The sequence below is a fragment of the Oncorhynchus nerka genome, linkage group LG7 (genome assembly GCF_034236695.1).
Source record: "Oncorhynchus nerka isolate Pitt River linkage group LG7, Oner_Uvic_2.0, whole genome shotgun sequence".
Taxonomy (NCBI): Eukaryota; Metazoa; Chordata; class Actinopteri; order Salmoniformes; family Salmonidae; genus Oncorhynchus; species Oncorhynchus nerka.
This window is the reverse complement of record NC_088402.1, coordinates 77,512,658-77,530,123: the sequence shown is the minus strand read 5'-3', so window position 1 is coordinate 77,530,123 and position 17,466 is coordinate 77,512,658. Positions and strand designations below refer to the sequence as shown.

The window sequence follows — 17,466 nt, the reverse complement described above, 5'->3', positions numbered from 1 at the left end:
GGCCAATATGGGTGGAATCAATTTGCTAAATTTCTAAGAGTTCAAATTGTCTTTGATTAAAATAATGTTGCTGGAATGCTTTTCTTTTCCGTTTCTAACTACAGAAAACATTTCAGAACTATGGCGCTCTTCAGGGGCACTTTGCTTAAAACTACACCTGTCTAGTCCTACAGCAACAATGCTTTGGAAATTTCAGAGTGCACTGCAGAACCGTCAGCTTCTGGATCTCTGACTCAGCACCCTCGCTCACCTATGATGTTCATGTCTGTCCTTTATATAGCTAGATACCCCTTTATCTGTATAACATACCCTTTCTATGGGACCGTCTTATATCCTCTGTCTTCCCCTTAATCTCTCAAGCTCACACTGTCTGCTCTGACCCCCTCACTATATTTCTCCTTTTCCCTTTCTCTCTCTACGATGAACAGGAATTCCAGAACTCAGCACTGCTGATTAAGCCAAAACATTTACAAACATGCACACACACACATGCATGCATACTCACGTGATATCAGACAATGAGTTGATGTACACTAAGAGAAACAACAGGTTCAGTTTGTACAGCCTTTTTCTTTGCTCTCTCTACAGGGAGGTGCAGCCAGGGCCTACAGTATAATGAGCCATTTAAGTGATAATGCCAGAGATGCCGGTGTTTGGAGGATATATTGGCATGGGTGTAAGGCACCCATGCCAATATAGTTTGCAGTCTTTCCAGCTTCAGTTTGAAGTGATTGTGTTAGCTGTGTTGTTGGCTAGCACCTCTGAACAACAATGTCCTGACAATTGAGCAAATGTTCTATGCCAGGCGAAATCGCGCCACATTAGCGCGCCACTGTTATGGTTGTATCCAAATAGTCACTAGAAAACAACTTAACTTCTTATGGCTTGGGGGGAAGTATTGAGTAGCTTGGATGAATAAGGTGCCCAGAGTTAACTGCTTGCTACTCAGGCCCAGAAGCTAAGATATGCATATTATTAGTAGATTTGGGTAGAAAACACTGAAGTTTCTAAAACTGTTTGAATGATGTCTGTGAGTATAACAGAACTTGTATGGCAGGCAAAAACCTGAGCCCAGGTGTGTCCCATTTCGCTGACGACCCTCCCAGCCCCGCCCACAGACATCCTACTAAAGAAAACAAGAGCAAACTGTAAGAATTCGGCAGACAGAGTGGTAGGGTCATCACACAACCGAACCGATCGAACGAAAGGGCCTCAGGATCTCGTCAAGGTATTTTTGTGCATTCAAATTGCCATCGACAAAATGCAGTTGTGTTCGTTGTCCGTAGCTTATGCCTGCCAATATCATAACCCCACCTCCACCATGGGGCACTCTGTTCACAACGTTGACATCAGCAAACCACTCGCCCACACGATGCCATACATGTGGTCTGCGGTTGGTGAGGCGTGTTGGACGTACTGCCAAATTCTGTAAAACAACGGTGGAAGCGGCTTATGGTAGAGAAATGAACATCACATTCTCTGGCAACAGCTATGGTGGACATTCCTGCAGTCAGCATGCCAATTGCACACTCCCTCAAAACTTGTTTTTTACTTTTGAATTACCGTTTTATATTTTTTCCCCTTGCTCAACTTTTCTTTCATTCAACGTTTTCACCCCTGATGCTTTATCTGGACGAGGTTCATCAGTACCTCCACCAGTCGAAGCTAAGTAATAACATTAATATTATGCCTTCTAACTAGAGGTCGGCCGATTTCAAGTTTTCATAACAATCGTAAATCGGTATTTTAGGACATTAATTTGGCAGCTTTAAAAAAGAAAAAATGGACACCTTTATTTCATCTTTATTTAACTAGGCAAGTCAGTTAAGATCACATTCTTATTTTCAATGATGGCCTAGGAACGGTGGGTTAACTGCCTAGTTCAGGGGCAGAACGACAGATTTTTACCTTGTCAGCTCGGGGATTCGTTTTTGCAACCTTCCAGTTACAAGTCCAACGTTCTAACCACCTGTCTCTCATTGCACTCCACAAGGAGCCTGCCTGTTATGCGAATGCAGTAAGAAGCAAAGGTAAGTTGCAAGCTAGCATTAAACTTATCTTATTAACCTCTTGCCTCTACTTGGGACGCTTGCGTCCCAACTAGAGCTCTGGAAATGCAAATGTGCTACGCTAAATGCTAATAGTATTAGTTAAAACTCAAAAGTTCATTAAAATACATATGCAGGGTATCAAATTAAAGCTACACTCGTTGTGAATCCAGGCAACAAGTCAGATTTTTAAAATGCTTTTCGGCGACAGCATGAGAAGCTATTATCTGATAGCATGCACCAATACACTACAACAGAAAAGCACAGCAGGGGACGTAAACAAAATAATTAGCATTTCGGCGTTACACAAACCGCACAATAAAATAGAAAACAGTCATTACCTTTCACCATCTTCTTTGTTGGCACTCCTAGATGTCCCATAAACACTATTGGGTCTTTATTTCGATTAAATCGGGCCATATAAAGCCAAGATATCGTTATATGTAGACTGTGTGATAAACGAAAAAAAAACAGCGATTTCACAACGTAACGTCATATTTTTTAAATTCAAAAAGTAGACGATAAACTTTCACAAAACACTTCGAAATACGTTTGTAATGCTACTTTAGGTATTAGTAAACGTTAATAAGCGATAAAAATCATCCGTAGGCGATGTAAATATCATTAGCTGTCGTCTTGGAAAAAATTTCAGGAGAGAGCTCTTCCGGAATGATCTGGGCGGAGACCGGAGGTAAGTCGTGCCCCTCTTTCGGTTCAACCAAGAATCAATGATGATTCAATTCACAAGACTCTAGACAACATGGGGATGCTGTGGGAGTTGAATGCTCGGTCTTATCTAATTCGGCTCACTGTTAACAATTGCTTGAAGTGGCGCAAGGATATTCATTTCCATTTTCTGTGATCAGGTTTTCCTGCGCTTTCCGATGTAACGCACGTTATGTAATAGCCACAGTCGTGATTTAACCAGTTTTAAAAACGTCCGAGGGTTTCCTATCCACACATTCTAACCATATGAACGTACTATATTCCTGGCATGAGTAGCAGGGCGCTGAAATGTTGCGCGATTTTTAACAAAATGTTCAAAAAAGTAGAGGGTAGGAGCAACAGGTTAAAAAGAATCATAATCACTGGTTAACTACACACGGTTGATGATATTACTAGTTTAACTAGCATGTCCTGCGTTGCATATAAATCGGTGTGCATTCGCGAAAAAGGACTGTCGCTGCTCCAACATGTACCTAACCATAAACATCAATGCCTTTCTTAAAATCAATACACAAGTATATATTTTTAAACCTGCATATTTAGTTAATATTGCCTGCTAACATTAATTCCTAGGGAAATTAACTAGGGCAATTGTGTCACTGCTCTTGCAACAGATTCAGGGTATATGCAGCAGTTTGGGCCGCCTGGCTCGTTGCGAACTGTGTGAAGACTATTTCTTCCTAACAAAAGAGAGCCAACTTCACCAAAACGTGGTATGATTTAACAAAAGCGCATTTGCGAAAAAAGCACAATCGTTGCACGACTGTACCTAACCATAAACATCAATGCCTAAAAATCAATACACAGAAGTATATATTTTTAAACCTGCATATTTAGCTAAAAGAAATCCAGGTTAGCAGGGAATATTAACCAGGTGAAATTGTGTCACTTCTCTTGCGTTCATTGCACGCAGTCTGGGTAAATGCAACAGTTTGGGCCGCCTGTCTTGTTGCAAACTAATTTGCTAGAATTAGAATTATGACATAACATTGAAGGTTGTACAATGTAACAGCAATATTTAGACTTAGGGATGCCACCAGTTGGATAAAATACGGAACAGTTCCATATTTCACTGAAAGAATAAACGTTTTGTTTTCGAAATGATAGTTTCCGGATTTGACCATATTAATGACCAAAGGCTCGTATTTCAGTGTGTTATGATGTTATAATTAAGTCTATGATTTGATATTTGATAGAGCAGTCTGACTGAGCGATGGTAGGCAGCAGCAGGCTCGTACGCATTCATTCAAACAGCACTTTCGTGCGTTTTGCCAGCAGCTCTTCGCAATGCTTCAAGCATTGAGCTGTTTATGACTTCAAGCCTATCAACTCCTGAGATTAGGCTGGTGTAACCGATGCGAAATGGCTAGCCAGTTAGCGGGGTGCGCGCTAATAGCGTTTCAATCGGTGACGTCACTCGCTCTGAGACTTGGAGTAGTTGTTCCCCTTGCTCTGCAAGGGCCGTGGCTTTTGTGGAGCGATGGGTGACGATGCTTCAAGGGTGGCTGTTGTCGATGTGTTCCTGGTTCGAGCCCAGGTAGGGGCGAGGAGAAGGACGTTAACTATACTGTTAATACTAAAGTGCCTATAAGAACATCCAATAGTCAAAGGTATATGAAATACAAATGGTAGAGAGAAAGTGCTATAATTCCTATAATAACAACCTACAACTTCTTACCTGGGAATATTGAAAACTCATGTTAAAAGAAATCACCAGCTTTCATATGTTCTCATGTTCTGAGCAAGGAACTTAAATGTTAGCTTTCTTACATGGCACATATTGCACTTTTACTTTCTCCTTCAACACTTTGTTTTTGCATTATTTAAACCAAATTGAACATGTTTCATTATTTATTTGAGACTAAATTGATTTTATTGATGTATTATATTAAGTTAAAATAAGTGTTCATTCAGTATTGTTGTAATTGTCATTATTACAAATATTATTAAATATATATTTTTTTTTAAACATCGGCCGTTTAAAATCGGTATTGGCTTTTTTTGTTCCTCCAATAATCGGTATCGGCATTGAAAAATCATATTCGGTCGACCTCTAATATGGATCATGTCTGGTATCTTTTATTTCAGCTCATGAAACATGGGACCAACACTTTACATGTTGCATTTATATATGACCTAACATCCAATTCAGACCATGAGTTTGAAATGAGGAATCCCAACAACAACTGTATAAAGCCACCCACCGCCTCCCTTGTTCAGAGGAATTTGTCATTGAAGTTGTTAGGTTTATGTCCCATCTTACATCCAGATATTACCAGGTTCTGACAACTAGATGGTGGTGTTCCTGCTATGAGTTATTCCCCCCCAATGTTAAAGGGATAGTTACCCTGTAAGCGGTCATGTCCAAATCATCCTTAAGTATCTAAAACTTGATTAAGTAACATACATTGATTTATACAGATTATTTGGATATGAACCGTGAAAATGCTAATATAGGTACTTGCATTAGATTTGTGCCATAAATCCTAAAAAGCTAGCACATGAATCAGTGGCCAGAAAAACAAAAACAAATACATGGGTTGCCATTATACCTTTTCGATATGTAAACCAATATGTCATTTGGGTGAACTTTCCCTTTAATATTGAGAGGGTGAGGGGGAGCACCATCTAGTGGTCGGAACATGGTAATATCAGGATGGGATACAAACTTCAATGACAAATGTTTCTGAACAGGGGGAAATCACCACATTCACTGAGAATACATGACATAGCATGAAGAAACAATACTCCGAGCCACAGCTCCATAGTACCTGCCAGACAGAGAACTGATACTGTATACTCGCTGTTGGAGTGTCCGTGGGTTGCTTTTGACCATTATGTTGGATGCCTCAAGTCTTACTCACTGTTAGAGAAAAAAGTTTGGTACAAATACAATGTTAGGTACTATATTTTTTTTGTTTCCTGGAAGACAAAAGATGGATGGCAGATGGAGGAGTTGGCCAGCGAACAAGGTGTTTCCAAGGCCTGGGGTTGGTGGAGTTCTGCTGCATGTTTCAGAAGCTGACATTATGCAGCGCTGGCAGGACCTGCAGCACTGCCGCCCTAGCCTGGTTCCAGATCTGTTTGTGCAGTCTAGCCACCTCCATTGTTACAGATAATGTTGTTAAAACACAAGGCTTCTAAGATGAGGGAGGGAAATGTGACTACAGTGAATGAGTTAATTAGACCACCACTGTAAATGAAACCCTGGTACTCTCATAGCCTGGTCCCAGATCAGTTTGTGCTTTCCAATTCCTGAGCTCATTGTTATGCCAAACAATAGGAGTAGGCAAGACAGCACAAACAGATCTGGGACCGGGCTAGTACACTTCAGCACACAGCTGAAATGGTGGCATGAACTGAGAGGGGCCTCGTTGTTCCAGTACAAAAAAAATGACAGACCAGCGGTTATTAACATAACAGATAAAAAGTGGCAGTCAGTGGGTATTGAACAAAGCCATCCTGTTGCTGTTGTTTGGCGCGCACACACACACACCATTACACCAATCAAAACATGGCCAGCAGCGCACAACAAGTGGAATGTATAAAGAACAGTAGAGGGCTGGATGGTGGATCACTCCATTCGGATGGAGAAATACAATAAAGCTGATTTTATTTCAATGAGTAATTTTATGCGAGTTTCAGGCTGTGCCTGGACAACAGTGTACAACAGTTACATAGCTAAAAAGGACAATTGTTTCACAGTTCAATCGAATGTTGCAAAAGCCAGAGTCGAGAAGTCTAAAACATGTCATCAAAGTGCCAAACGTAACAAAACTGAAAGCATAATTGTGTCCACGGTGGGAGTATTTGTGCACTCGCTTATAACCATATTAAAGAGGATTCATTACATAGGAGTGTAAGTGCACCCACGTATTACACTTATAACCATATAGAAGATGAAATGTGGGGATCATTCATTACGTAAGCAGAAGGTTTGAGGGCCTTAATGTCTGACTGAGCAACATCATAAAGCAATAGGTAATTTCAGTTGATTATAGAATGTGATCTGTTCACGTGTCAGGGCATTGTCTTTAGGAGCTATGGGATAAAATGGCACAGAGAGAGAGGGTGGAAAGGTATGTTCCAAGTCCCCCAGCCCTATACCTCCTGCCCCACTCTTAGAAAAAGAGAGCTACCTAAACCATAAATAGTGTGTAGAACCCTTTTTGGATCCAGGTAGAATAGTCCGCTAGCCCCAAGCAACCCTATCCCCCCCAGCAGAGTGGAGAATTATTTTCAGGAGCAGTTCAGTTGAGGCTGAATTACAGGGACTGGGTGGGGATGAAAGACTTGTCCTTCTGTTCCCTCTGTAGCAGTCAGACATTCCATGTCTCATTCTCGAACACGGAGGTCTACTCTGACCTGCAGACACCTGAAGCTGCCCAGCGACTCAGGCAGACCTCCAAGACACTGCTGGCCTGGCAGGATTGTATAAGAGCATTCCAGCCCAATGTTATTACTTCCCGTTCACTAATGGCATAGAGGGCACCAGATGGTGGAAAGCAGAAAGCCTGTGCTGCTTCAAGCTTCAAAAAGTAGAAGCACTTCTAGGCCTATATTATGCACTCCCTCCTTCAGTGGTAAATATTTTCTCTTCACAGCAGCAGCTGTTCCCATCCCGGTCTCAGCTCCTCCCATTTGAGGTGCTCTCTATGTCATGTCGAGTGCTTTTCACGGACTGAACAGAAGAAGTGTGAATGGGGAAAAAAAGATTCCATGATGGTGCTGAAATGCCGAGACCAAGATCACAGATGTATGTGAACCATGCGGCAGCGCATTGCCATCTGCTCGCAGAGAAACTGGCTACATTTCATTATTCAAGTCTATCTGTAACCAGGTTCCCATCGAACCATTTCATGCAGATGAATTAGCCCACATGGGAAAAAAAAAAGTCAAGACAGGGCTGATGGAAACAGGAAATGTCAGTACAATTTCTTAATTGTCAATAGACAATTCGACGTGGTGGGATCTTTGTGTCTAAAATTAATTATGCTGTAAACGCCTTTATGCTCAACAATTGATAACCACCATTCTACTGTATCTTAGTAAAGTTGGAGTCACGCGATATGTTGTGTGGTCCTCCCACTACGACTCAGGAAAGAATGCAGTTCATTAGGCTACAGAATAAATCATTTATGATGAACTTCACAGGGTAGTGAAAGTGCACAGTGATGAGCTTGATGCTTTCCAATAAATATCTAGGATCTTATTCTGATGACAAAATGAGCGATCCTGAGCTGCCGTTGGACAAGTCAAAATAATCTTGCTTTATCCATAATAATCTCATGTAGGCTCCTTCTCTCACTGTATCTGCGAGATGTTTGCTAGAGTACGCGTGCCAAGAACAGAGTAGGTACCGTTGCTATAATTGAAGTCGGAAGTTTACATACACTTTGGTTGGAGTCATTAAAACTAATTTTTCAACCACTCCACAAATATTTTTTAACAAACTATAGTTTTGGCAAGTCACTCAGGAATATACTTTGTGCATGACACAAGTAATTTTTCATGGCTTTAGAAGCTTCTGATAGGCTAATTGACATTTGTGTACCTGTGGTTGTATTTCAAGGCCTACCTTCAAACTCAGTGCCTCTACACTAGACATCATGGGAAAATCAAAAGAAATCAGCCAAGACCTCAGAAAAAAATTGTAGACCTCCACAAGTCTGGTTCATCCTTGGGAGCAATTTCCAAACGCCTGAACGTACCACGTTCATCTATACAAACGATAGTACACAAGTATAAACACCATGGGACCACGCAGCCGTCATACCGCTCAGGAAGGAGACTCGTTCTGTCTCCAAGAGATGAACGTAATTTGGTGCGAAAAGTGCAAATCAATCCCAGAACAACAGCAATGGACCTTGCGAAAATGCTGGAGGAAAAGGGTAAAAAAAATATCTATATCCACGGTAAAATGAGTCCTATATCGACATAACCTGAAAGGCCGCTCAGCAAGGAAGAAGCCACTGCTCGAAAACCATCATTAAAAAAAAGCCAGACTACAGTTTGCAACTGCATATGGGGACAAAGATCTTTTTGGAGAAATGTCCTCTGGTCTGATGAAACAAAAATAGAACTGTGGCCATAATGACCATCGTTGTGTTTGGAGGAAAAAGGGGGCAGCTTACAAGCCGAAGAACACCATCCCACCCGTTAAGCACGGGGTTGGCAGCATCATGTTGTGGGGGTGATTTGCTGCAGGAGGGACTGGTGCACTTCAAAATAGATGGCATCATGAGGCAGGAAAGTTGTGTGGATATACTAAAGCAACATCTCAAGACATCAGTCATGAAGTTAAAGCTTGGTCACAAATGGGTCTTCCAAATGGACATTGACACCAAGCATACATCCTAAGTTGTGGCAAAATGGCTTAAGGACAAAGTCAAGGTATTGGAGTGGCCATCACAAAGCCCTGACCTCAATCCTATTGAAAGTGTATGGACAGAACTGAAAAAGCGTGTGCGAGCAAGGAGGCCTACAAACCTGACTCAGTTACACCAGCTCTGTCAGGATGATTGGGCCAAAATTCACCCAACTTATTGTGGGACGTTTCGGACTGAAACATTTGACCCAAGTTAAACAATTGAAAGGCAATGCTACCAAATACCAGTTGCATGTAAACTTCTGACCCACTGGAAATGTGATGAATGAAATATAAGCAGAAATAAAGCACTACTATTATTCTGACATTTCACATTATTAAAATAAAGTGGTGATCCTAACTGCATTTTTTACTAGGATTAAATGTCAGGAATTGTGAAAAACTGAGTTTAAATGTATCTGGCTAAGGTGTGTAAACTTCCGACTTCAACTGTATATAACGGCAACAGTTTTTGTAACAAAACCATATGTAGAGTTAAATGCGATTCAAACCGATTTAGTTGATCTGCAAAAGTTATTTTTTACGTGCATTACATCACACACAGCCTTTTATCTGCAACAATTCCGTTGGGAAAATGTGCATATTGTTTTATGCATATTTTAAAATATTTGCATGAAAATCTGTCAACAATTGGATGGAAACCTAGCTAGTGTCATATGACATTGTGGCTGATTCAGATAAATTACACATCATAGGCCTAATTGTAAATGTCAAATGCTAGGCGTTGTCGAGTCGGTTACTATGATCATCTTCCAATGGAATCCAATTCCCTCTGCCAGTGACATTTTAGGATATCAGTCTGAATGGAATTAAGCATGCCACCTGAATAGATCAGGTGTACTACTTAACCTGTTTCATAGATCCTAAAGCTTACCGCAAAGATCATGGATGACGTCAAATGAGGAGGACCAGGAGTAGCGTTCTGCCCCCTGCTCAATGATGTAGGATGGGAGGGTCTCGAGCTCATATGCCCCCCTCTTCTTCCAATACAGGAACATGGTGACCAACCCGTGTCTCCCTCACTCTCAACCCTAACCATGGATCTTAACAACCTCAACCTTATGTAAATAACCTTCAAATTCTGTCCCCGATCACTGCAGTAGACTGACCCTCATGCCACACACCAAAATTAAGCACTAGTCTACCAACAACTACCTAGATCTTACCTACATCAAACCCATCTTAACAGAGTCCAACTCAACGCAGTCCAACCCTTGCACTCTGCCAATAGCTTATTCAACTTCATTCAAAAACTGCACCTGCAAAACAAGGCAATATTACCTCATCCAGCTCAACCACTAAACACTTGCTTTGAACCTTCTCTCCAAGCCATGTGCCAGAGCTACTCACTTCAGGTCCAACTGGGCATACATTAGTCAAGATGTCCTTCTAACTGGGTTTCAATTAGCTCTCTGAGGAAACCAAACCACCGTCTTGGTTTGGAACAGTCTGTTACTCATATCACTAATAATAGACGGCTGACACCTGATTTATCAGAGCCCTCCAGGATCTGTATTGAAGATCCAACCCAGCAGGAGAAGACTGGTCTAAACTCTCAATGCAAACTGTGCTCCAGTTCAAAATCCTTGAAGAATCTGACATCAGATGTTCATAATCCACAACCATCAACGAAATACCATTTCCATGGTCTTGATAACGTCTCTTCCTGTTGCTCCTTCTGTCGTCCCGGGGTTAAAGTGTTATAAGCATCCAAACAAAGTCAAGTCCCCTTCCATCATCCTCTTCCAAGCAATTCATTCGAGTTACTCCTGAGGAGTTCAAAACACACCCTGATTACCACTCACACAGTTGTCTTCCCAAGGTACTTTGTTACTGCTACCTAGTAATAACTATGTTGTCAGCATCCTCTCATATATTTAAAATGTAGCAATGATAAAGTTCTCAACTTTCTAACATCTTCTGTGCGACAAGCTGTTGAGTGTCATAGCCGTGTAGGATGTGTGGACGATAGAGGGGCATTCAACCCACTCAATCAAACAAGTGATGTATTCATACAGAGGTGAGTTGCAATGCATGCTGGGACTGGCAGTCTGGGCCAATGGCTTTCTAACTGACACAAAGATCTCTTTTAAAAACTCACTCCTACATGGAGAGTAGAACTTTGTTTTGCGCAAACTGTAAAAGCCTGACATTTTTCTGCATTAATTGGGCTTGCTAGAGCCTTGCTCTTTGTCTCCAGAAAGATTAATTGTTTTTATGAATGCAACACGTCTAATGTCTGGGTTCATCTATTTCTGCAGAGGTACAGAATTAAATTACAAACATTGAGAAACAGTTTCCCAGAGAGAAGACAGATGTAGCAGAACCAAGCTCTTTTGTAAAGAGGCCACAGACACAGAATAGAACATTTCCGCTCTGCAAACAGAGGATGGGTTAAAACCAGACCAGTAAGTTATCAGTCTATGGGCATACCATTGCTGAACTGTTATTATACATCTATAATAGAAATACTATGTGAACACGCTCTGCTAGCCATGGAAGGGAGGAACAATGTCACACAAAAACCAAAATATCCAAATTTGGGATGAGAAATTAGAGGGTAAGATGGGAGCCCGTCTGCTCTGTCGCTCTGCTTTGGGCTTTGCAGACATATGGTAATAATCTTGAAAAGCTTTGAGCGCACTGCTGCTTGATTTTTAATGAAGAGACCAGTCATTGGCTACAGCATGATGACTAGGGGCTGCTGCGGCACAAAGGTCTATTTCCATCCACTTCATGCAGAAAAAGGGAACAAAACTCAAGAGGCATTAGTCTCCCATCCCTATCATCATGTCCCAAATCAAGTCATTAACCTCTTAAAATACACACACACAAGTATGAGGACAACACTTCAATATAGTTGATCTGGCTATTTCAGCCACACCAGTTGTTGACAGGTGTAGACAAAAAGCTTAGCCGCGAAGTGGTAGACCACACAAGCTCACAGAACAGGACTGCCCCGTGCTGAAGTGTGCAGCGCGTAAAAATAGTCTGTTCTTGGTTGCAACACTCACCGAGTTCCAAACTGCCTCTAGAAGCAATGTCGGCACAAGAACTGTTCGCCGGGTGCCGCACATAAGCCTAAAATCACCATGCGCAATGCCAAGCGTCAGCTGCAGTGTAATGTTGGCCGCCATTGGACTCCAGAGCAGTGGAAACACATATTATGGAGTGATGAATCACACTTGATCTCGCAGTCCGATAGACGAATCTGGGTTTGGCGGATGCCAGGAGAACGCTACCTGCCCCAATGCATAGTGCCAACTGTAAAGTTTGGTGGAGAAGGAATAAATCGGGTGGGGCTGCCCCTTAGTTCCAGTGAAGGGAATTCTTAACGCTTCAGCAGACAATGACATTCTAGACGATTCTGTGCTTCCAACTTTGTGGCAACAGTTTGGGGAAGGCCCTTTCCTGTTTCAGCATGACAATACCCCCGTGCACAAAGTGAGGTCCATACAGAAATGGTTTGTCGAAATCGGTGTGGAAGAAATTTACTGGCCTGCATATAGCCCTGACTTCAACCCCATCAAAAACCTTTGGGATGAATTGTAACGCCGACTGCGAGCCAGGCCTAATCTCCCGACATCTGTGCCCGTCCTCTATACTGCTCGTGGCTGAATGGAAGCAAGTTCTCTCAGCAATGTTCCATCATCTAGTGGAAAGCCTTCCCAAAAGAGTGGAGGCTGTTATAGCAGCAAAGGGGGGACCAACTCCATATTCATGCCCATGATTTTGGAATGAGACATTCGACAAGTGTCCACATACTTTTGGGTCAAGTAGTGTATGTTTCAGTCTTTTAAAGAGGACATGTCATCATGCTGACCGTCCAGTTGTCTTGTAGCTGACAAACAATATTGAATGACCTAAGATGGTCTGCCAAGTGCACCGGATGTCATTCATTACAGTAAAGTAGTTCGTCCAGGGGAATCACTCCTACCAACTACCAGAAGGCTATATAGTCTATATGAATTATTTCCTCAGTATACTTTGAAGTATTAAATGGAGCGTTTGACGAGGAGTGAGTGTTTGATTGAGTGAGGGTACAAAACGGTAACTGTGAGAGTGTCTGTGTGTGTACCAGAGACGAAGTGTGTGAGTAAGAGTGTTGACAGAGGGAGTGCAGTCGAGCCGAAGGGCTTATGCGTGCCCACGTGGAGGTGGTTTGGGGTTATATTTAGAAAGGTGGCCCATCAAACAGGGAATAACCCGACATTACCCAGCTGCAAAGAGCAGTGCCAGGAAAGCCTGAAGAAAATAAATTCCATGGTAACAGAATGAAGTTGAGATGCCAATGTGTTTTACTTTGGCATACTTTTAAACAAAAATCATTGATTCCAAAGGTAAAACATAGAAATCTAAGCACAAGGACTACTTAATTTGCACTGTACATAGTTTTTCTTTTTTAACAGTGCAGATTTAAAGTTTAGTAACAGAATGATAGTAAAATCTGTTTGTGACCACATTTTCCAAAAACGTTTAAATATACAGTTGAAGTCAGAAGTTTACATACACCTTAGCCAAATACACTCAGTTTTTCACAATTCCTGACATTTAATCCTAGTTAAAATCCTGTCTTAGGTCAGTTAGGAGCACCACTAAGAATGTGAAATGTCAGAATAGAGAGAATGAATTATTTCAGCTTTTATTTCATTCATCACATTCCCAGTGGGTCAGAAGTTTACATACACTCAATTAGTATTTGTTAGCATTGCCTTTAAAATTGTTTAACTTGGGTCAAACGTTTTGGGTAGCCTTCCACAAGCTTCCCACAATAAGTTGGGTGAATTTTGGCCCATTCCCCCTGACAGAGCTGGTGTAACTGAGTCAGGTTGATGCCTCCTTGCTCGCACACGCGTTTTCAGTTCTGCCCACACATTTTCACACATCCACGTCCGGATGGCCACAAATACCTTTACTTTGTTGTCTGTAAGCCTTTCGGTCACAACTTTGGAAGTATGCCTGGGGTCATTGTCCATTTGGAAGACCCATTTGTGACCAAGCTTTAACTTCCTGACTGATGTCTTGAGATGTTGCTTCAATATATCCCCATAATTTTCCATAATTTTCCTTTTGCATCTATTTCGTGAAGTGCACCAGTCCCTCCTGCAGTAAAGCACCCCCACAACATGATGCTGCCACCCCCGTGCTTCACGGTTGGGATGGTGTTCTTCGGCTTGCAAGCCTCCCCCTTTTTACTCCAAACAAAACAATGGTAATTATGGCCAAACTGTTCTATTTTTGTTTCATCAGACCAGAAGACATTTCTCCAAAAAAGTATGATCTTTGTCCTCATAGGCAGTTGCAAAACTGTAGTCTGGCTTTTTTATGCCAGTTTTGGAGCAGTGGCCTCTTCCTTGCTGAGTGGCCTTTCAGGTTATGTCGATATAGGACTCATTTCACTGTGGATATAGTTACTTTTGTACCCGTTTCCTCCAGCATCTTCACAAGATCCTTTGCTGTTGTTCTGGGATAGATTTGCACTTTTCGCACCAAAGTACATTAATCTCTAGGAGACAGAACACGTCTCCGTCCTGAGCGGTATGATGCCTGCGTGGACCCATGGTGTTCATACTTGCGTACTATCGTTTGTACAGATGAACGTGGTACCTTCAGGCGTTTGGAATTTGCTCCCAAGGATGAACCAGACTTGTGGAGGTCTATAATTTTTGGGGCTTATTTCTTTTGATTTTCCCAAGCAAAGAGGCACTGAGTTGGAAGGTAGGCCTTGAAATACATCCACAGGTACACCTACAATTGACTCAAATTATGTCAATTAGCCTAACAGAAAGCCATGACATAATTTTCTGGAATTTTCCAAGCGGTTTAAAAGGCACAGTCAACTTAGTGTATGTAAACTTCTGACCCACTGGAATTGTGATACAGTAAATTATGTGAAATAATCCGTCTAAACAATTGGTGGAAAAATGACTTGTCATGTCCTACCCAACTTGCCAAAACTATAGTTTGTTAACGAAAATTTGTGGAGTGGTTGAAAAACGAGATTTAACGACTCCAACCTAAGTGTTTGTAAACTTCTGACTTCAACTGTATACTCCGAATTAAGATTCAAAGATGTCTGCACAAAGAATGTCAGAAAATAGACCTTGTTAAAAAAATACAATTAAAAAAAAAACTTAAATCCTCTTTTGGTTATTGAACTACAGTTAAGTGAAGAGGATTAATGCTCGGTAACAATTACAATGTTTTATTGTCACTGGATAGGTTCGGTGAAATGTGTTGTTTTACAAGGTCAGCCATAGTAGTACGGCACCCCTGGAGCAAATGAGGAGTAAGTGCCTTGCTCAAGGGCACAGACCTAGCCAACTGTGAAAATCTGCTATTCGAACCAGCAAACTTTTGGATACTGGCCCAATGCGCTAACTGCTAGGCCTTGCTAGGGCTTGCCGCTCATGGGTTCTTGATCTGTACTATACAGAAATACATAATGAATGTCACTCTTTATGGTGATGTATCCTTAACTCCTTGGTGACAGGGGGCAGTATTTTCACGTCCGGATGAAATGCATGCCCAAATTCAACTGCCTGCTTACTCATCCCCAGAAGATAAGATAAGTAGCCCTGTTCAAAACGAGGATCACTTCAAGTGTACTGTTAGATAGAGGTGCGTGACCAGAAAGGTAGCGTCAGTTTGTTTTCTTCCTGTATTGAACACAGATCCAGTCTTCAATTTTATTGATTATTATTTTTTTTTTAAATACCTAAAGTTATATTACAAAAGTAGTTTGAAATGTTTTGTAGTCACGTTGCGCAAGTTGGAACCGGAGGTTTTTCTGGATCAAACGCGCCAAATAAATGGACATTTTGGATATTTATCGATGGAATTAATCGAACAAAAGGACCATTTGTGACATTTACATTTACATTTACATTTAAGTCATTTAGCAGACGCTCTTATCCAGAGCGACTTACAAATTGGTGCATTCACCTTATGACCTCCAGTGGAACAGTAGTGCATCTAAATCTTTTCAGGGGGAGGGGGGGTGAGAGGGATTACTTTATCCTATCCTAGGTATTCCTTAAAGAGGTGGGGTTTCAGGTGTCTCCGGAAGGTGGTGATTGACTCCGCTGTCCTGGCGTCGTGAGGGAGTTTGTTCCACCATTGGGGGGCCAGAGCAGCGAACAGTTTTGACTGGGCTGAGCGGGAACTGTACTTCCTCAGTGGTAGGGAGGCGAGCAGGCCAGAGGTGGATGAACGCAGTGCCCTTGTTTGGGTGTAGGGCCTGATCAGAGCCTGGAGGTACTGAGGTGCCGTTCCCCTCACAGCTCCGTAGGCAAGCACCATGGTCTTGTAGCGGATGCGAGCTTCAACTGGAAGCCAGTGGAGGGAGCGGAGGAGCGGGGTGACGTGAGAGAACTTGGGAAGGTTGAACACCAGACGGGCTGCGGCGTTCTGGATGAGTTGTAGGGGTTTAATGGCATAGGCAGGGAGCCCAGCCAACAGCGAGTTGCAGTAATCCAGACGGGAGATGACAAGTGCCTGGATTAGGACCTGCGCCGCTTCCTGTGTGAGGCAGGGTCGTACTCTGCGGATGTTGTAGAGCATGAACCTACAGGAACGGGCCACCGCCTTGATGTTAGTTGAGAACGACAGGGTGTTGTCCAGGATCACGCCAAGGTTCTTAGCGCTCTGGGAGGAGGACACAATGGAGTTGTCAACCGTGATGGCGAGATCATGGAACGGGCAGACGTTTATGAGAATTATTGGAGTGCCAACAGAAGAAGCTCGTCAAAGGTAGGGCATGATTTATATTTTTATTTCTGCGTTGTGTCGCGCCTGCAGGGTTGAAATATGTTCTCTCTCTTTGTTTACGGAGGTGCTACCCTCAGATACTAGCATAGTTTGCTTTCGCCGAAAAGCCTTTTTGAAATCTGACATGTCGGCTGGATTCACAACACGTGTAGCTTTAATTTGGTATCTTACATGTGTGGTTTCATGAAAGTTAGATTTTTATAGTAATTTATTTGAATTTGGCGCTCTGCATTTTCACTGGCTTTTGGCCAGGTGGGACGCTAGCTTCCACATATGCCAGAGAGGTTAACAGGTATACATCAGGCGGAAAAATGTAATATGTTAGGATATTATTCTCAACACTGGCTATTATTCTAAAGATCTCCAGCCCCAAACAAGACCAGATTTGATTGGTCCGGACTGGACCAAATCATACAAGTCTGTTTCACAAGTTTGGACATCACAGTACAGCACAGCAGAGTTCAGTACAGGGAGCACCTGTGTAAAGTATTGTTCAGTACCCCAAATCATACTGTACTCTACTTTAGTGTGCTG

The 17,466-nt window shown here is 42.2% G+C and overlaps 1 protein-coding gene across 3 annotated transcripts in view; it reads right to left on the bottom strand.

Annotated features, from left to right (window-relative positions):
* Positions 1-17,466, bottom strand: part of plekhg5b (pleckstrin homology domain containing, family G (with RhoGef domain) member 5b) — a 115,019-nt gene that overhangs the window by 82,187 nt on the left and 15,366 nt on the right. Inside the window, exon 1 of one of the 3 annotated variants that reach the window (XM_029665092.2) lies at positions 10,037-11,054. The exons of the other annotated variants lie outside the window; for them this stretch is intronic. Within the exon in view, the coding sequence (XP_029520952.2) occupies positions 10,037-10,160 (124 nt within the window). The 5' untranslated portion in view covers positions 10,161-11,054. Of the gene's footprint in view, positions 1-10,036; positions 11,055-17,466 lie in introns of those variants that run through there. 3 annotated transcript variants of the gene reach the window in all.